Source organism: Tetranychus urticae, chromosome 3, assembly GCF_039701765.1.
Source record: "Tetranychus urticae isolate SD_2017Ah chromosome 3, NJAU_TeUrti_SD_1.0, whole genome shotgun sequence".
NCBI lineage: Eukaryota > Metazoa > Arthropoda > Arachnida > Trombidiformes > Tetranychidae > Tetranychus > Tetranychus urticae.
The window spans coordinates 23,688,252-23,706,422 of NC_142960.1; the positions used below are offsets into that span (position 1 = coordinate 23,688,252).

Sequence of the window (18,171 nt, forward strand, 5' to 3'; positions counted from 1 at the left end):
AAAAATTAATCAAAATGGTTATTGCTAACGATCAATTGCATACTAACTGATACTAAAACTAACACTGTTCTAGCTGAAATCATCTGATAGCAATCTGATCGATAAAACATTTTAGATTCACAAACGTTGTACCGGGTTCAGAATTTGATCTTATTAATTATTTATTTAGATCAGAAAGATGTTGCATCTTTTAAAGGGTTATATTTTACCATACAAATGTTGCCGAAGCTAATCAACAAGCGAGATTTAAGGTCAATAGCGTTTACCGTTTCCCTCCAACCCTTGCTTTTTGAAGTGCTGGTTGCTTGACAGCCTTTGATTTTCCTTTACCCTTGGATGGTGCTGGTGGTGGGGCCTTCTTTGCGGCTTTAGTAGCTCTTTGCTTTTCTTTAGCAGCTCGGATGGCTTGTTCTCTTTGAGCCTTTCTAACTTCAGGCTTCATATTTCTTTTAGCCATAATGTCGGTTAAAGATGCTCCAACGAAAGCTCTTTGGAACTTTGTGGTCCTTCTGGTCTTCTTTTTCTGAGTCTCTTCTTCGATACCTTTCCTGTGCTTTCGACGATAGAGAACGGTCCATGTCACTTTACGTGGATTTCTTTTCATTAGATGAGATGACTCACATTTAGTATTTAAGAAAGTGAATACCTAAATAAAATTGAGTATGAATGATTAGTTAATAATCTAGTGCTTAGAATTAAAAGTAATTAAGATAAAATTAATAGTAAACTCACCTTTCCGTCGGTTTTAACCATCTTTTTCCCATGACCGGGATAGATTTTGTAACCACTGTAAGAACACAGTTCAAGCCTGCAAGACGAATAATGGTTAGATAATTGTTTAAATCACATAATAAGGAATTACTTACTTCATTTTGTATTATAACTGTTAACGATAAATTAATCAAAATAATATAAAAGATCAAATACAATTTAGACTTGGTGTTAGAGAGGAAACGGAAGGCTAAAATCTTGTTTGACTCGTAACGCTAGCAACAGAAGAGAGGAGTTTACTTGGATGAGATGCAAATTAAGAGAAGCGCGATTTTTAAATAACCGTTCACTAATATTTGAGTTGAATCTATTGAATGAAAAATACATTTGTTATTGTAAAATAGAAATTATTTTTATTTATTAATCGTTGTTTTTAATTGTTTAAATAGACTCAACTGAACGCAGAAGATATGTAGGATGTGATGGACTCCGCTGTAATCTCTTTTTCGGTAATTTGGATAGTAAAAGTTGCAATTTGCTAAAATCATGTCGATCTTCAGGCTGGTATGCCCAACATATCATTAAAATATTTTTAATTTCTCTCGGTGCTCGTAGATTGGTTAATGGTTGCTTAAGACCTTTACCAACCTGCCAGATAATTACTTCAGGAGGTTGTCCAATAAACGGCCAACTACCAACTAATAACTCGAACCAGACAGTTCCAAAAGCGTATAAATCAGTAGCTGGAGAAAATGGTAAATCATTTAAGTCTTGAGGTGGATCACTATCTGCATGAAGAGATCTGATTAGTTCAGGAGCTAAATAACATAGCCATCCTTTAGGTACTTTTAAACAGCCTCTGATTCGATTACCGTGACATAATTTGGTAACGGAACAAAGACCAAAATCGGTTATGACCACTTTGCCGTTTTCATAATAAATATTTTTACTCTTTAAATCTCTATGGACAATACCTCGAGCATGCAAATAGCCCATTCCTTGGCATATTTGTTGAGCAATCATTATTAAACGATTTAAATTAAACTTATCTTTTCTCAAATGTATATGAGTGTAAAGGGTTAGTCCTTGACAAAGGCTTGTAACTATAGCTAGATGAGGAGGTTTCATACAAGCTCCCATAAATAGAATTAAATTTTCATGGCGTGTTTTGCAGAAGGTGACTACTTCTTGTTTGAAGGCTTCCAAGGCTTTCCAATCGTCTAGGGAATTGTTCAAATTAAATGTTTTGATGGCAACAAGACCGTGCCATCTACCTTTATATACAGTACTGAATCGACCAGCGCCGATTTTTTCTTCTATTGTAAGCTCATCATATGGAATGTCCCATTCTCTCATGGTAAGACTATTTTGACGAAGTCTTTCGCTTCTGGATTCATCAGCAGCTGGACTTGTGTTGTTGATGATTATTCGTCCTTCATTCTTCATGGTCTCACGAAAAAAATCAACATATTTGTTAGGAAGACCACAGGATGGTGGAACTTTATCCACACATTCTCGATGACATCTATATTTGCAGTGTCTACACTTTAATCCGATAATCATTGATTTTTCACATAAACTACATGATGTTGTCTTTACCTTAATGAAGTTGATGAATCTGTGTTCAATAGCATGAACCATACAACCTTGAGTCCGAGGAGATTGGTCTTGAACTAGAGTAACTGTTGTCGGTATAGTTGACGTTGACGGTTGTTGAGTAGCCTGAAAAAAACAGAAAGAAATCGGTAATATTAAATAAATGATTAATAATTAATTAGTTAAATATGAAGTTTACTTACCATTTTAAAACAAAAATACACCAGTCAAAATAAAGATACTGCGGATGCGCAGGTTTTAAACGCATCGCATAAAGCATATGAAACTCAAGTCTAGTGCGATGAAACTTAATTTTGTTTTGATTGTGAATTTTATAATTAAATGCTAGAGAAATTATTTGTCATCAAATGAATGATGAATTTTCTAAAGCGTCTAACATTCAGTAGTAAATTTTATAAACACTCTACAGTTATACGATCTTTGTGTAATTTAAACAACTTTGGTGAAAATGATTACAACTTTCATGAATTACTAACACCTGATCCAGAGTATGACGCTTTAAGACGAAATTATATTGTTGATGGTCGTAAAGCCCATTCCGTTCTGGTTTGTCAACCTTATATAAGGTTTCCCACCGACATTGATGATAAACCAAAAAGTACACCTCAGCTGCAATTAAAAGAATCAATCAGTTTGATCCATAGTATTCCTAAATGGAGAGTAAGTGATGCTGGATTATTTGGTGTGAATGATTTTCACAAACCGCTATTCTTCTCGGAAAAAACTGTCGAAGAAATAGATGGTCGAATCAAAGGATCATCTACTACAGGATTATTTATTGCTGCTGATCGACTTCTAGGGAAACAGCAATATGAATTGGAAAATGTCTTAAAGGTTCCAGTGTTTGATAGATACTCCATTATTCTGGAAATTTTTAAAAATCATGCAACTTCTGCTGAAGCTCAAATTCAGTTAGGATTGGCTGAAATTTTGTATTTAAAGTCAAGAGTCAACCAATATGCACCAGAAGTTCGTGGAGATAAATATAGTACTGGGAAAACTGCCGGAGGATCAGGCATGACAGCTCGACAAAGATATCGAAAACTTTTGGAAAGTCGAACGAAAGTATTGAAAAAAGCTTCAGAGAAACTTGAAGCAAACAAAGAACGCCTTAGATTAAGAAGAAAAGAGCTTCAATATCCAATAGTCTCTGTAATTGGTTACACTAATTCTGGTAAAACAAGTCTCATCAAAGCCCTAAGTCAAGATGGAAAATTATCACCTGAAGATCGATTATTTGCAACTCTAGAAGTTACTGCTCATCCAGTTAAGCTACCATCATTGCGTAAAGTATTGTTTTTAGATTCTGTCGGTTTCATCGCAAATATACCGAAAGAATTAATCGATTCTTTCAATGTAACATTTAAAGAAGTTGCTAATTCGGATTTGCTGTTGCACATTTATGATGCTAGTCACCCTGATTTAGCTAACCAGAAGTTCACAGTGCTCAAAACTTTGGACTATTTGAAATTTAACCCTAACCTTGTTTCTTCTATGATTAACGTAGCCAACAAAATTGATCTGATTGATGATTCTTCATCAGAAAACTCTACTGCTATCGAAGAAGGAGATATTCCTGTATCTGTTACTGAGGGTCAAAACTTAAAATCTTTAATCGAAAAAATTGATACCAAACTAACTCAAGTAACTGGCCAGCAAATTGTTAAAGTTAAAGTGCCAAATGGAGGTGAGGAACTGAGTTGGTTACATCGAGAAACTACAATTCAGTCTATTGAGCCTGATGCCGATGCCAACTTTCTAATTGTTAGAGCTACAATGAACGATGTGCAACGAAAACGCTTTGTTGCATACTTTAGAAGAGGAAAAAAATGACTTTTGAATATTTGTGCCTTTTGTAAATTAATTATAAAATGTAAATAAGATTGATAGTATCTTACAAAATGTTTTTAAATTATTTTGTTGTTTAATATTTTTATTGTTAAATATTATATAAACCAGAATCTCGAAAGTTGTCTTATTTTCAAACACATGCCGAAACTAGTAACTTCCTCTCTTGATAGATGGCTTTAATATTGTACCAGCTGACTTGAGCAAGTTTAATTGAAACAGTCTTCAATAACCTTTAAGTTTCGATAAATAACCTTTATGTTCAATTTAATTTGAACAGTTTTTGGAAATTATTCTGAATGTCTATGGAAAGTGACAATGATATATCTATACTGGCCAATGTTAAAGCCAGGGTAGACAAGATTACCATTGATGGCTTGAAAAAGACTAAAGACAACTTAATGGTGAATATGCTCCAGAACAAATTCAAAAACATTCACAACTTTCAGGATTTGTTGGTGGAAGCATATGAATTCAGAGAACGATTGTCGGGCTTGGGAGTGTTTAACCGTATTGAGATAACCATTGATACTAATCGAGGTAAGCCACGATTAGCTTTATATGTCAAACTTATTCCTAGTAAATATTTTTTCCATCTCACCTATCTTTAGCTGATGCAACCTCCACCGGCTATGAAATCATTTATAAAGTCGAAGAGAAAGGTCCACTTCAAGGAAAGATATCAACTATGATTGACAATAATGACGGATCTCTAGTGTTAAAGTCTGATTTACTTAACGTACTTGGAGGAGCCGAAAAACTCTCTGTTGAATACCAAGTATCGAAAAACTCTCAAAAAGGAGTCAATGTTGAGTTTAAAGCGCCAATCAGACCTTGGACTTATTACAATCCGATTTTTACATCAGCAGCTTATCAAAATTCAGGAGAAAGGCCCTGGTCTGGATTTCATCAAACTGATCGTGGTGTTCATGTAGATTTATCTCTCAATTCATTCGCTGATATCAATCATAATTTTAGGTGGGCCGGTATTTGGAGAGAAATCAAAGCTTTCGGTCCTAGTTTTCAAATCAGAGAGCAAAGTGGACACAGCCTAAAATCATCAATTTACCACACAATGACTATTGACCGGAGAGAACTCTCGCCCTATCTTGATTATATAGTCAAATTGAACCAAGAGTATGCTGGATTAGGTGGCGATACATCATTTATTAAACAGGAATTCTTAGTTTCTAATAGAATGCCATTAATTGGTAACATTAGTCTTGAAGGTTCCCTAAAAGCTGGGATCATCAACTCTTCTTGTGGCATAGCTGATAGATTTTTCTTAGGTGGTCCTATGAATCTTAGAGGTTTTAAGATGAATGGAGTAGGACCTCATTCAGAAGGAAATGCGCTAGGTGCTAGTACCTATTGGATAACTGGACTTCATTTATATGCCCCTCTTCCGTTCAAGAAGATGAATAGTTCCGATAGTTGGTTGAAAACACACTTCTTTTTAAATGCTGGTAACATCGGAAATTTCCCATTCAAGGGAGATCATGTTAAATATTTTAATAACATGGTAAATAGAGTTAGATTTTCTGTTGGATTCGGTTTTGTTGTATCATTTCCTAATTTCGTTCGCTTAGAACTCAACTACTGTTTCCCATTACAGCACCAACCCGGTGATCGATTAGACAGAAGTATCCAATTTGGAATTGGTTTTGATTATGTTTGAATATAAGTACTATTAGAGAATAAATTTTATTATAATAAATAAATTTGTCAATCATATTTACATGTTTATTTATATTCATAATTTACACTGGATCCCTCATAACTGCGATAAATATCTGTGATACTTCAATGAACATTATCTTTAACGACACTCCTGTACAGTAATCAACGATTTTCAAAGCTTATTGACAGATAAAAAATATATGCATACAAATGTTCAAACTAGAAATTTTTTAGTCAGCTTGTCAGTCCCATTGTGCTTATAATAATCGATATCAAGATTTAAAATCTTAGCCATAATTGGATACAGATCAATATTGAAAAACCGACCCTGCTTCAGTTCAAAGCCTTTTCTGAAGCTGGGTCCAACACCTATGAACACAGATCTCATATCAGGCTGGGTATTGTTATTTCCATGGTTGCCCCATGCTGGAGTCTTATGAACCCAATCAGAGAAAGTAACCTCATAACCAGGCTCTGCTTCTATTACGATAGGCATTATTCGTCGATTGTCACTAAGAAAAGAGAAGAAAGGCAAAGTTAGATATCAGGCTGTTATGTAAAATAATTTGATATTTACCGATAAAAATATTCTTGAGGAACTTGAGACTTGAGGTAAACCTTGTAATGGTTTTTCCGTGCATTTTTCCTAAGCATTTGATAAACTTGATTGAATTTACCTTCGCGAGGAAGAATACCAACAGTTTGGGATTCGCCAAAGTGACGGAATAAATTAGTATTTAAGACATTTGTTAAATTAATAGTATTATAATTGGTGACTTCAGTCATTCCGTGATCACTTAAAAATATTATATTGGTGCTCTCTAAGAGATCTCTGGCAGCAAGCCCTTCGAGCAAATAGGCAGCTAATTTATCTGTTTCAGACACTATCTCAAGGACCTGTTCTGAGAAAGGTCCGTATACATGTGCCAGTGAATCAGGTTGGTTAATGTAAAGGAAAACGAGATTGGCTGGATTATCTGGTCGAGTCATCCAGTCAAAAACAATATCAGCACGGTCTTCAAAGCTCATGCTTTCATTATATTTATGCCAATAAGTAGAAGTTAATTTTCCATATTCGGTACAACAGCCTGGCCACATCATGACCCCACTCGTTTGTCCGGATAATTCATTAGCAATCTATAAATATGAACCAATATTGATATTAATAGAAAAAAATTATGATGGTAAACTCAAAGGCTACCATAATAACAAACATAAATATGTTTAAATCAACACTCTATCGGTCATTGCACTTACCCAAAGCGGCAAAGAGTATCCATTATCCCACCACTTATGGTCTAAATTAGTTTTATCAAAGATTTCATCAAATTCCGGATCATACATTTGATTGTCAACGATTCCATGAGACTCTTCATAAAGGCCAGTGGCAATTGAAAAATGATTTGGGAATGTTTTACTGGCAAATAATGGAAACATTTGACCAGTAACACCGTTACGTTTGATCGCCCATAATGTAGGTGTAAGGCTAGGTGTTAGATAATCACCTCTGAAACCATCAAAAGATACAACAATTAAACGGGGAATACTATCTCGTTGTGAGATAGAGAAAGCGATTAAGGATTTTAAATTTAATAGAAATAAGAGTGAAATCTTGATGTGTTTATTCATTTTCATAGCAATTTAAACAGTTGATTTGGGATGATTAGGAAGTAGATCTTTTGATGTGATGAGTGGGATATAAATGACAGAAAAAACACGGAATGCACAAATTCACAAATATTAACTCAATCGGAATGATGGAAACCATTGAATAAATGAATCAAATTACAAGTGTTTAATTTATCACAATTGTTTACTGAAGACTGCATGGAAAGGCCTTTGGCCAATAATCAGCTAACAGTTATTAAGGGGTAAAATAGATTCATTGAACTGACAATTGAGAGTAAGATCCTGATGATATGGCTCGCTATAGAGCTATCAGAGGTGATGAAAGAATCAGCTGAAAAGAAAAGATCTATTTAAAGATTGTTTACTCTTTGCTAGCAATTTTCATTGTCATTGTCTCTCTCTTCCTGGGGTTGCAAATTAAACATTTGTCATCTCTTATTAAACCAGCTTATTTAAAATCATTCCAATGGATAATATTATAATCGAAGTTTCACTGCTCATTAGCTCTTTTCATCAATTGAACCCGTTTTTAAAGTGTTGCTTGATTATCGCTGAACGTCTACTTAATGGACTTTGTTATCTTTTTTGAAAAATGTGCATCACTCTTGATCTTCTCTGGTGCTATGGACCGTTAAGAGTTGGTGTTATGATGGACTATAGTCCATCCAGTTAGAAATAAGATGGGTCAAGATAGCAATTCTTGACTGTATTCTTTCAAGATTATGCAGGACAACCTGTGAATAACTCGGTGGTTAAGGTCATTACTCATTGACTGGAAAGGCCATGAAATAGTAAACAATTGGACTATCGCTCTATTAAATACTGAAGCGATGGATTAGGGTTTATTGATCAAAGATCATAAATTCAAGGCCTCATGAAATGACTCTTCTTTTTTCATCATTCTTTTCATTACATGTTCAAAATCTGTTGAACAATAAAAGATAACCGTGAGAAAATAATATGAAATGATGAAGGAGAAGAAGGAAGAATGGTGATGAGAAAGGTAGAGAAAAAAGTTATTATAAAAAGACTACTGAAGAATAATGAAGGAAGTTTCTTAGGTGCAACCGGTTTTATCAACGCTAAGAAGCTGAGTTAACCATTATCCGTTTCTTTTTCTCAATGACTTTTGCCATACTTATGGCATATGAATAACATCATTCGCCACCATCTTCATTTCTAATCCTCTCTCCTGATCCACACAGTTTTAGTTGAATTCCAATAGATTTATCAACTGGTTATTCACCAAATATCTACAATGACCATTATGGGTAAGTTAATGATTAAAATTCCTTTATTATTTTCGTCAAATCAACTACTGTACTAGTCAGTTTATCCAAAAAAACAATTAATTACAATAGTTAATATTAGTGACCTTTCTTTTGTTTCGCTGTCCATCTTGTCTCATTTCATTGTCCAACTGTTTTTGGTGATGGTTTTACTTTTAGTCGACCAACTTATTCAATAAAAATTATAGATATTATTCAAATTAATATAACATCCTCTAGTTCTTGTATGATTGACAGAAGTTTTGACTCTGCTCAATATTTTATGCTTTCACATAATCATCGGTAGTAACCTAACCCTTCCTAAATCACATATCTGATATGTTCATCCAAATTTCTTTCTTTTTTTCCTTAGATTTCAAATTAATTGTCATAATTTTGACTATTGGCTTGGTTCATGGAGACATGATGAGAAAAAGCATCGTTTTTGATATCAAAACACCCAAGGTTTTCTATTGTCCACTGGAGAAGCCAACAGATGTTAACAAAATGATTGTTAAATCTCGTTCATTGGATAGATTATGTGAATATGGAGGAAAAGGTGTACCAAAAAATTCAAGATCCGATTGTTATAATGACATCGACGAAACCGAATATGCCTGTGCCGAAAAACAAAGGATTTTGGTGAGTTTTCTTACATACCGTCCGAATTTAACTAACCATTTCACTAAATCGGGTGTAAAATAATAATTATTTCAAGGTAGCATATTGTAATTGGATCATGAACATTAGTGATTACTTTCTTTTTTAGTGATTAGCGTAGGCTGATGGACATTAAGAGTGTTCACATTTTTGAACTGTTCAAACATTTTCGCTGATTTAATTTTTCTTCTCATTCTAGTTACGTATCAACCCACCAAATGACACAGAAACTACAACTACAGCTATTCCATCTCCTGATATGCCTGAGTATATTAAGATCAACAAGAAGGACACAGGATCAGGAAAGCCTGGAAAATCAAAGAAATATTAATTCCTGTTGTAATCAAGTATTCTAATGCCTTTTATCGAGATCTGACATTTTAATCGAAATATATTTGCGATGAAATTTCCTTCTCGGGCCAATATTTACTTGGAATACTCGATGTTCTGCCGTTTGAAAAATCGTAGTTAAATCATGATCATCAGCAGGGCAAATCCAGGATAATTTGTTTCTCTTCTTAAATTATTTGTGATATATGTGTATATGAGTTAAATTGTTTATTGTTTGGATTAATCAATCTGGTTCTTTGGGATAAGTTTTGAAAAAGTCATTTTTTGGGTAAAATATTTCCCAAATTTAATTGTAGCTCTAACTTTTTCAAAGATTTTGGAAGCGTAATAAGCAATTGAAGATTGGAAAATTTTTCACTCTCAAGGTTACTTTTTCTGTTCACCAACACTTTTTATTCAGAATATCTATTCTTATGCTGTGGTGAAAATTTATTGAAATTGTACTTTTATTTTTCAACCACAATTTTTCTATCAACAATAAAACTATTTTAACTTTAACTGTTGAACTGTGAACTGCTTCTGATCTCAATGAACTATTCGTCGGGCACTCGGATCCATGATTTTCATTTTTGGTTTAGTAGCTTGATTCAGCCTGAAGTTATCATCACTAACTGAGTTATCGAGTTTTTTCGTTGATATTTCACGAATGAAACTAAACTGTGTTAATTAACAACTAAAAAGTCGAAATGAATTAACCTTTTTCAATAGGGACCATTGAAAAAATTATTTTTACACATGGTAGTGAAAATAGTGAGAATAAGTTATTTTAAGATAATCATATGTATCCAGCATTTCAGAGAAAATGTATTGAAATTTAAATTCTTGTTATGGATTTTGACGATAAAAGGAGGCAATTTTTTTCGTCCTTAGTGGTAAGTTTGAAATTCGTTTTTTTCGGCATTTAATTAAAACTTATTTTGTTACACTTTCTTCAAGGCGGGAGCAATTGCTGGTATGTCTGTTGATTTAGCTCTATTCCCACTTGACACCGTTAAAACTCGATTACAAAGTCAGTTTGGTTTTCAAAATTCTGGTGGATTCAAGCAGTTATATCGAGGCTTAGGATCAGCCATGATTGTCTCAGCTCCTAATGGTAATCAACAGTTTTTGTTTAACCATATCTTACTATCAATTGATTATCAGCTGCTGCTTTTTTCAGTGTATATGAATACTCTAAAGTTGCCATGAACCATCATCTAACGGACCCCACTTTAATCAATATGACTTCAGCATCACTAGCTGAAACAGTAAGAAGTTATTCCACTTTGAAATTAGACTATGAAATTAATTATCTATTTTTTACTCTTTCAGGCAGCATGTCTTATTCGAGTCCCTGTTGAGGTTGTCAAGCAGAGAACACAAGCTTCAAAAGTTTCTTGGAATATTATTTTAAAACAAGCATTGAGAGAGGATAAGTTGATAGGAATGTATCGAGGATTTTTATCCACTCTTTCCCGTGATATACCTTTTGCATTGATCCAGCTGCCACTTTGGGAGCATCTTAAAAAAATTTGGGCCAAGTTTAACGATAAACCTATTAGCGCTGTAGAGTCCTGTATTTGTGGCTCTTTGGCCGGTTTATGTGCCGCAATCGCAACAAATCCAATTGATGTGGCCAAGACGCGTATTATGCTCGCCAAAAAAGATAATAAATATGGCAGAGTTAATTTCTTAGCTGTAATTAGTTTAATATTCAAAGAATCAGGGTTTAGAGGGTAAGTTCGAAGTAATTCAGAATTTATACAAATTCAATAATTTATTCTCATTTTTTTTCTTAGATTATATTCTGGAGCATCTCCTAGGATACTCTTCATTACCATCGGAGGGGCAGTTTACTTAGGAGGCTATGATTTTTACAAAAGTACTGTCGATCAATTTTTCTTAAAATTTTAGCTAAATTAACGATAAATAAACAATTTATAAACGCAATATAGTTTTTTGTAACTCAAGAAAATACATCTATTCATGTATCAATGAATTGTACCAAAGAATTGACTTCGCTATTCATTTGAATCAGATAATGAAAAACTTTTATGTACTTCAATTAGAGTTGTAATGGATTGATAAAAGATGAATTTATTGGTCAACATCTCAATATCAACTTGTTTTAATTTTTTTTATTAATGATTAATGATGTGAATGATTTTTGAGGACAGTTGGAATCAGTGGTAACAAACTATGCGAACTACTGATCAAAATTTACAGAATTTCTTGGGAAATAATTTACACCTAATGTATCAGGTTCATAACTATTTTGACTGCTTTTAGATTAAACTTGTCCGATATTACCATTGAGATAACAGTTATTTTGTAAAACGATACCAAATCCAAACTTCATTCTGTCATCCTTGTTAAATTAGCAGCTAACCAATAGTTCCAGTATCAGACCTATCTGTGAAAATCGTATTCTCTGGATATTTAATTTGATTCAATTATATTTGATTTTTAAGTCTAAGTTCAGAGATATTCCATTTCAAAACAAATATATTAAAGAGGTGATAGTTTTTATGCTCTTTACTCTTCTGGTAAAAATTTGAAAAAACCACCAGAAATTATTTTGTCATCATTACGCATGTAATGTTTTTGTAATTTTTCTTGATTGTTTTTTTATTGTGGTCCATGTTTTTTTTTCGTTAAATCATGAGTTTTCGTTTGATTAAGTGTCTCAATTATGCTGCAACTAATGTTTCTAAAAGCGTTCTCATTAGAGAGCCTCAGTTTATCTGGTCACAATCCATCGGTGGTGTGAATTTTAACCAAGCTAGATGGAGTACTTCTTTTTTCACTAGATGTAAGTTTCAGAATATCTCACACTTAATGCATTTATTATAACTTAATTTTTATTGCAACTCTAGTAAATGCTCAGCAGATTTGGAAAGGAGTAACCAGTGTTAGTAATGCTGGTAAAAAAAGAGGTAGAGGCAAAGGTGCTGGTAAAAGTCGAGCTAAGGATTTGAATAAAGGTCAACAAATTGGTGTTGGCCCATTGAGTATCATTTGGCCTGGACTCAATTCACATGTTATTAAAGGCAGAGAGACTGTCGAAATTAAAGAGGCTCCCCAGCAAGATAATTCATTTGAACAAAATTTAACGGAAATTCGTAATCAATTAGATACATATGTTAAGGTCAGAGTCAATCCACTCTCTAGAGGGTGGTCGGGAGGCTCTCCGCGAGGAACCTGGACAAGAGGTAAAGATATTTATCCTGATAAAGAAGCTTTACACGATTTCGTTTGCACGATAATAGAGTCCAAATTGAAAATGACTCCTAGAGCTGGCAAAGGTAAAGTTCCAAATTTGCGAAATCTAGCTATCATTGGTAATCAAAATGGAATCGTTGGCTTAGGAAAAGCTAATGCTGATAATATGAGAGATTCAATTACCTTATCTTATGCGGATGCTTCGCGAAATTGTATTGCAGTTCCTATTTGTGATGGTCATACAATTTTTCACGATTTCCATGCCCGATTTTTCTGTAACAAAATTTATGCATTCAAAATGCCTCCTGGATATGGATTAGTTTGTCACCGAGTTATAAGAGACTTATGTATTGCTGTTGGTATCAAAGATATTTTTGTCAAGTCTGAAGGAAATCAAGAAAATTACCTCAATATTGCTCGTGCCTTCATATCTGGACTTTTCAATCAAAGGAACTTTCAAGAGATGGCAAATGAAAAGAAACTACATTTGGTTGAATTCAGAGAGGAAAATGGATTTTACCCGAAAGTACTGGCAAGCCCAAGTGACGGCAAAGTAAGAAAACTCGAAGAGGTTGAAAAAGATGAATACACCGATTTCCATATGTACATCAATAATGGAAAAGTAATGAGTACACAACAGAAAAAATACCCTGATTATATAAGAACATTAGGTTATGGAAAGCATTTGATTAAATATCATTACCATCGAAGTAGACAATTGGTTAGAGCTCAGTTGAGAGCTAAATATGGTGCCGTTGAAAGTTTTCTTACAATTCGAGAAAAAGAGGAGAGAGCAAAGAGAGCTACAGCTTCGTGAATATGTTAGCAATTATTGGTTCAAAATTTTGTGTATAAATGTAATAAATTAAATCGCTTTAGACTGACCTATCTACTGTTTAATAACTGTTTGCCATTTATGGTTTTATAAATTATTGATTATTATCAAATAACGATAGAAGCAATTAACATTGTCTTATTAAATTTTGAATTCAGATTTATTTCCTTATTCAAATTGAAATCGTATTATCATAAAAATTGAGTGAATTGTTGATATCATTGTTTTGTAAATTATTTGGCAGCTGCGAAACCAACTCGGTTGTTTCCTCTGTCGAAGATGGTGTAATATTTACCAATGAAAATGTCACCTAAAATCCATAAAGGTCCAGCAGGAACATCAATTCCTGAAAAACCAGAGATGCATACTGTTTGACCGAGTTGACTGATGGAAACAACATAATCATTAGGTGTCAAAGTGTAAGCTTTACCAGCGATGCTAAAGGTAATATCAGGCAATTTACTGGTGGAGTTACAATCGACAGTGTATTGACCACCAATAATTTTAGTGGCACCGATGTAAGTTTGAAGTTGATCGATTAAAGCAGATGGACCAGCCATCAAAGAAGTACCAGTATCAACAATAGCTTTACATCCCTTTGAACAATCGATTGATAATGGAGAGCCAGAACCAGAACCAGAACCAGTAATACCGTCAACTTGTATTTGCCAGTAAGTTTCGTTGGTTAATGGTACATAACTGATTGGTCCAGAGTAATGTTGATCATTAATGCCACCAAGAAGTAATTCACCACCAACTGAACCTTTGGTATCTCGGTTAAGGTAGAATGAAAATACTGGTTGTGGAACCAATTTTTGGGCAACCATATTATCGAAAACAGTTGGGACTCCATCGGCAGAGATTGCTTTGAAACCAAGACCAAGAATACCGTCAAATTTAGCTAAAACAAAGCTTAAAGCTGGTTCAGTCTTAGCTTCGCCAAAGGTTTGATCTTTAATTACAATATTACCTAGAAAAAAAAGAGGAAACGGATAATCGTTAATCGAGAGATTAAACTACTTAACCTTGTACTATTGTAATCATTGTTACAATAACAAATCAAAGGCTCGAGGATTTCTTATCAAACAATTCACATCTTGTTACTTGGTTAACAATGAATTACGAGATTGAATTCCACATATTAAACAAGAACAAGGTTATGCTTGTTCAATTATTAATACAATGTAATAGCTTACCAATAGTAACAGTGTCGGTTGAAAGGAAACCAGTCATTGATCCTGAGCCATACTTAATTTCGAGTGCAGTTCCATTGGGTTTGTAGGTGCTACTTTTAGCCGAGTTGTATTTGTTATGTAAAAGACAGGCAATGTTGGTCCATTTACATTTTGACGAAGGAACCCAAAGATTTGAAGATCCAGTGTCGAAAATGACGTTGAACTTTTGTCCAGGAGTTCCAATGGTGATTTCACCATAATATTGGGTATCTGTAAATGAAATAAACAATTAAATAAAACTAACTTAAGTTAAAACAAAAAGCGAATCAAATGATGGTCTAATTGGCTATCTAGAGCAAATGTTATTCAACCCATTGTAAACAAACTAGACAACAAATTGGAGCGCATTAAATACCGCGAAAATCAATTTTCATTATCCTAATTAGAGAATGTAAATCAATAAACAATTCATTAAATACTAATACATTCAGATAATTAATAAATTTACTACTGAATTAAACCATTAAAATTACAGTAAAGTCCATCAAAATTGGGTAAACATTCAACAATTAAATAATTTACTCACCTAAGTAATTAGATAATGGTTCAGCAGACACTGTTGGGTTTGCAGTGTATTTATCGGCTAATTGTTTATTCAAATTTCGATAGAAATCAGGTCGAAGTAAACTCAATCTGGAATCTCTGAACTTTTTCAGACTGATTGACATTGGCTTGGCAACATTTCTGCATGAAGCAAAGGCACAGGCCAAAGTGATGAGGAAAATTACGGTTAACTTCATTGTTAGTAAACTAATTAGCTGGACAACAATTAAAAGAGTTGAATGAAAGTCTCAACAAATTGGAATCACTTTTATATTGATTTTGAAAGGAACATCGAAAGAGAGCGAAACAATTAATTAATTGAATGAGAGAGCAAAATGATGGAAACCTTTTACTCATTGGAATAAATTGTTGATTAAAATAATCATAATCAATTCGTACATCACAATAGTCTTTTACTCTTTCCTTTATGATTACATTTATGATTCTCAGCTTATCATAATATCATCATATTATTCATTTAAATCAACAACTTACAATTATCGAGACTTTGATTATCCAAAAAATAATCACATGAGTCTAACAATGGTATTAGGAAACCAGGAATTCATAAATAACCTTTCAGCTTTTACCATCAATAGGTTTGTTCAATATTAGTCAATGGAAATTATAATCAATACTTTTTTTTAAATAATTGTTCATTGAAACAATAAATGTCTAAGTTTATGATTTCATGAAACTCATTTCCATTGTTCCATATAACACCAGAGAGACTTATGTAACTTTGCAGGAATCACCATTGAAAGACAATAATGAACTTTGATTTGCCGGTTAATTAGTCAACCATTGTTAGATGTTATATTTTCATAGAACAATCAGATTTCTAATCAAATTCTGTTGCATTGTCCAAGATCAACTTCAAGAATCGGTCAAAACTTCTGAACCCAAAGATTTTATCAAAATGGTATAAACGAAATCCAAAGTATGTCAGTTGATTTTTCGTCCAACAGAGAGCAGCACAAACATGATTATTGCCTTTCTCAATTCATTATTTGGATTGAAGATTGAGATTTAATAGTAATTTTCAAATCAATTGCTAGACCATTAAAAGCATTTAGAATCAGAATTTAAGGAATTGTGTAAAACTGGAAGAATGGATTTACGATAGAAATGACAAAAAAAACTTTTAGTGCGGAAACAAATGAACTGAATATAACCAAAGTTCAGTTTACATCACCATATCATTGATATTACAAATTTATGTATTATAAAAATAAAATTTCAAATGTTAAAACTGTGACTAATTGTGACTAATTGAAATTGAATCATTTCTCAATGATTGTGCTTATTCTGGTTGACATTTGCAATTATCAAACAATCATTAAATTATAAATTAATGATTAAACCAATTGATTTGTATTATTAAAGCGTTTTAATGGGAATAACGTTAAATGGGATTTACTTTTCATCTGTAAAATTAGCATTCAAAATGACAAGATTGAATCTGAATGTCAATTTGATGTTAAAGTTGAACAGTTTAACTTGAATCGACTCTGAATTGACACCAACAATTCCCAGTTGCAAGTTCAACCATTGAACAATTTAAACAGCAAAGGCGCAAAGATTCAATAATAATGATTAAAGGATAAATAAAGTAAGTTTGGTAATTATTACAAGATAAAATGAATGTTAACCTTGTTAAGTTAATGTAACCATAGAAACATTTTGAGATGCAAAATGATGGGAATGATGCTAAAGATGACTTTGAATGTTAATTGCTAACAAGATGAGATAAGTTATTTACGCTCATCGATTTTTTGCTTACATTGAAAGTTATCAGTTATCAGAGTAACAGTTACACCAAACACACAACAAAAAACACAGACTTAAACGATCAATGATCAATAAAGATGAGAAGATGAGAGAAGAAGAGAGAGAAAGAGGAAGAGAATGAAAAGGATGAGAAAAGATGATAATGAAAACAAGTAAAAGTGTAACTGGTTTAGACTATAAAAGGTTTGATGGCGATGCCTGTGGCTTGCTGATAAGGTTATATCCTAAAATCCTTGTTCACTCTTGAACGATAACTTTAGGACAATTACAGATGAAGAAAAGATGAGGATGAGAAGGAGAAGATTACGAGTAAAATTGATGTTGTCAAAGCATAACCAGTGAGAGAGGAAGATGAGCAAAATTGAGAAGTTAATATCGATAAACTCAATCAATCTTTAGATGAAGAGAGATGCTGAAAGATGGTGAAAGATGCTGAGAGATTTCAATGTTGAATCTTCCCAAGTCAGCATCTTTATCATTAAACTGAATACTTATTCATTGATTCATTTTCAATTGTAAGGATAAAAGCGTAAAATAAGTTTTCATTTTTTTGCCTTCTTCTTGAATAACAATGAAAGAGCATGATCATGAAGAGGGAAAAGTGATGAGAAATGATGAGAAGAGAAGAAAGTGGAAAAGAATAAAAAGATGAAAAACTTTTTTTCCTCTCATTATCACCCAAAATATATTCTTTTTACTATCATGGGTTGCTGTCATATAGGATTGTTATAGGATCCAAATCTCTATCATTTTGTCTCTTCTCATCATTTCTCATCTTCTTCTTTTTTCTTCTTCTTCTTCT

At 33.1% G+C, this 18,171-nt stretch overlaps 8 protein-coding genes across 8 annotated transcripts; 5 read left to right on the plus strand and 3 right to left on the minus strand.

Annotated features, from left to right (window-relative positions):
- Positions 1-143: 143 nt before the first annotated feature.
- On the minus strand, positions 144-926 carry RpL24 (ribosomal protein L24). The gene is made up of 3 exons (XM_015932580.3): positions 867-926; positions 733-808; positions 144-646 (listed from the first exon to the last, which is right to left on the minus strand). The coding sequence occupies exons 1-3, from the start codon at positions 869-871 to the stop codon at positions 263-265; spliced, it is 465 nt and encodes a 154-aa protein (XP_015788066.1). The 5' UTR covers positions 872-926; the 3' UTR covers positions 144-262.
- Positions 927-1,097: 171 nt separating this feature from the next.
- Positions 1,098-7,796, minus strand: LOC107365068 (uncharacterized). Its single transcript, XM_089269383.1, has 4 exons — positions 7,114-7,796; positions 6,434-6,993; positions 6,073-6,368; positions 1,098-2,480 (listed from the first exon to the last, which is right to left on the minus strand). Exons 1-4 carry the CDS (start codon positions 7,489-7,491, stop codon positions 1,153-1,155), a joined length of 2,562 nt encoding a protein of 853 aa, XP_089125509.1. The 5' UTR covers positions 7,492-7,796; the 3' UTR covers positions 1,098-1,152.
- Positions 2,680-4,289, plus strand: LOC107365100 (putative GTP-binding protein 6). Its single transcript, XM_015932565.3, has one exon. It carries the CDS (start codon positions 2,680-2,682, stop codon positions 4,159-4,161), a length of 1,482 nt encoding a protein of 493 aa, XP_015788051.1. The 3' UTR covers positions 4,162-4,289.
- On the plus strand, positions 4,391-5,910 carry LOC107365102 (sorting and assembly machinery component 50 homolog A). The gene is made up of 2 exons (XM_015932567.3): positions 4,391-4,716; positions 4,788-5,910. Exons 1-2 carry the CDS (start codon positions 4,476-4,478, stop codon positions 5,852-5,854), a joined length of 1,308 nt encoding a protein of 435 aa, XP_015788053.1. The 5' UTR covers positions 4,391-4,475; the 3' UTR covers positions 5,855-5,910.
- Positions 7,797-8,640: 844 nt separating the features above from the next.
- Positions 8,641-10,262, plus strand: LOC107365112 (uncharacterized). Its single transcript, XM_015932582.2, has 3 exons — positions 8,641-8,756; positions 9,127-9,395; positions 9,613-10,262. The coding sequence occupies exons 1-3, from the start codon at positions 8,744-8,746 to the stop codon at positions 9,742-9,744; spliced, it is 414 nt and encodes a 137-aa protein (XP_015788068.1). The 5' UTR covers positions 8,641-8,743; the 3' UTR covers positions 9,745-10,262.
- Positions 10,263-10,542: 280 nt separating this feature from the next.
- Positions 10,543-11,859, plus strand: LOC107365108 (mitochondrial S-adenosylmethionine carrier protein). Its single transcript, XM_015932577.3, has 5 exons — positions 10,543-10,636; positions 10,701-10,857; positions 10,908-11,011; positions 11,076-11,479; positions 11,543-11,859. The coding sequence occupies exons 1-5, from the start codon at positions 10,592-10,594 to the stop codon at positions 11,655-11,657; spliced, it is 825 nt and encodes a 274-aa protein (XP_015788063.1). The 5' UTR covers positions 10,543-10,591; the 3' UTR covers positions 11,658-11,859.
- Positions 11,860-12,361: 502 nt separating this feature from the next.
- mRpS5 (mitochondrial ribosomal protein S5) lies at positions 12,362-13,849 on the plus strand. Its single transcript, XM_015932566.3, has 2 exons — positions 12,362-12,555; positions 12,620-13,849. Exons 1-2 carry the CDS (start codon positions 12,405-12,407, stop codon positions 13,780-13,782), a joined length of 1,314 nt encoding a protein of 437 aa, XP_015788052.1. The 5' UTR covers positions 12,362-12,404; the 3' UTR covers positions 13,783-13,849.
- An 84-nt stretch (positions 13,850-13,933) lies between these two features.
- LOC107365104 (lysosomal aspartic protease) lies at positions 13,934-15,809 on the minus strand. The gene is made up of 3 exons (XM_015932571.3): positions 15,562-15,809; positions 14,997-15,245; positions 13,934-14,770 (listed from the first exon to the last, which is right to left on the minus strand). The coding sequence occupies exons 1-3, from the start codon at positions 15,773-15,775 to the stop codon at positions 14,034-14,036; spliced, it is 1,200 nt and encodes a 399-aa protein (XP_015788057.1). The 5' UTR covers positions 15,776-15,809; the 3' UTR covers positions 13,934-14,033.
- Positions 15,810-18,171: the final 2,362 nt, after the last annotated feature.

Bases quoted from the DNA above. Each gene is read 5' to 3' on its own strand.
- RpL24 (XM_015932580.3), bottom strand. The intron at 647-732 runs GTGAGTTTACTA...AATTTTATTTAG, and splicing joins TGGTTAAAACCGACGGAAAG to GTATTCACTTTCTTAAATAC.
- LOC107365100 (XM_015932565.3), top strand. From the start codon at position 2,680: ATGATGAATTTTCTAAAGCGTCTAACATTCAGTAGTAAATTTTATAAA.
- LOC107365102 (XM_015932567.3), top strand. From the start codon at position 4,476: ATGTCTATGGAAAGTGACAATGATATATCTATACTGGCCAATGTTAAA. The intron at 4,717-4,787 runs GTAAGCCACGAT...ACCTATCTTTAG, and splicing joins AACCATTGATACTAATCGAG to CTGATGCAACCTCCACCGGC.
- LOC107365068 (XM_089269383.1), bottom strand. From the start codon at position 7,491: ATGAAAATGAATAAACACATCAAGATTTCACTCTTATTTCTATTAAAT. The intron at 6,994-7,113 runs GTAAGTGCAATG...TCATATTTATAG, and splicing joins GATACTCTTTGCCGCTTTGG to ATTGCTAATGAATTATCCGG. The intron at 6,369-6,433 runs GTAAATATCAAA...CTCTTTTCTTAG, and splicing joins CCTCAAGAATATTTTTATCG to TGACAATCGACGAATAATGC.
- LOC107365112 (XM_015932582.2), top strand. The intron at 9,396-9,612 runs GTGAGTTTTCTT...TTCTCATTCTAG, and splicing joins CCGAAAAACAAAGGATTTTG to TTACGTATCAACCCACCAAA.
- LOC107365108 (XM_015932577.3), top strand. From the start codon at position 10,592: ATGGATTTTGACGATAAAAGGAGGCAATTTTTTTCGTCCTTAGTG. The intron at 11,012-11,075 runs GTAAGAAGTTAT...TTACTCTTTCAG, and splicing joins CAGCATCACTAGCTGAAACA to GCAGCATGTCTTATTCGAGT. The intron at 11,480-11,542 runs GTAAGTTCGAAG...TTTTTTTCTTAG, and splicing joins AAAGAATCAGGGTTTAGAGG to ATTATATTCTGGAGCATCTC.
- mRpS5 (XM_015932566.3), top strand. From the start codon at position 12,405: ATGAGTTTTCGTTTGATTAAGTGTCTCAATTATGCTGCAACTAATGTT. The intron at 12,556-12,619 runs GTAAGTTTCAGA...TTGCAACTCTAG, and splicing joins TACTTCTTTTTTCACTAGAT to TAAATGCTCAGCAGATTTGG.
- LOC107365104 (XM_015932571.3), bottom strand. From the start codon at position 15,775: ATGAAGTTAACCGTAATTTTCCTCATCACTTTGGCCTGTGCCTTTGCT. The intron at 15,246-15,561 runs GTGAGTAAATTA...TTTCATTTACAG, and splicing joins ACCATTATCTAATTACTTAG to ATACCCAATATTATGGTGAA. The intron at 14,771-14,996 runs GTAAGCTATTAC...TTTTTTTTCTAG, and splicing joins AACCGACACTGTTACTATTG to GTAATATTGTAATTAAAGAT.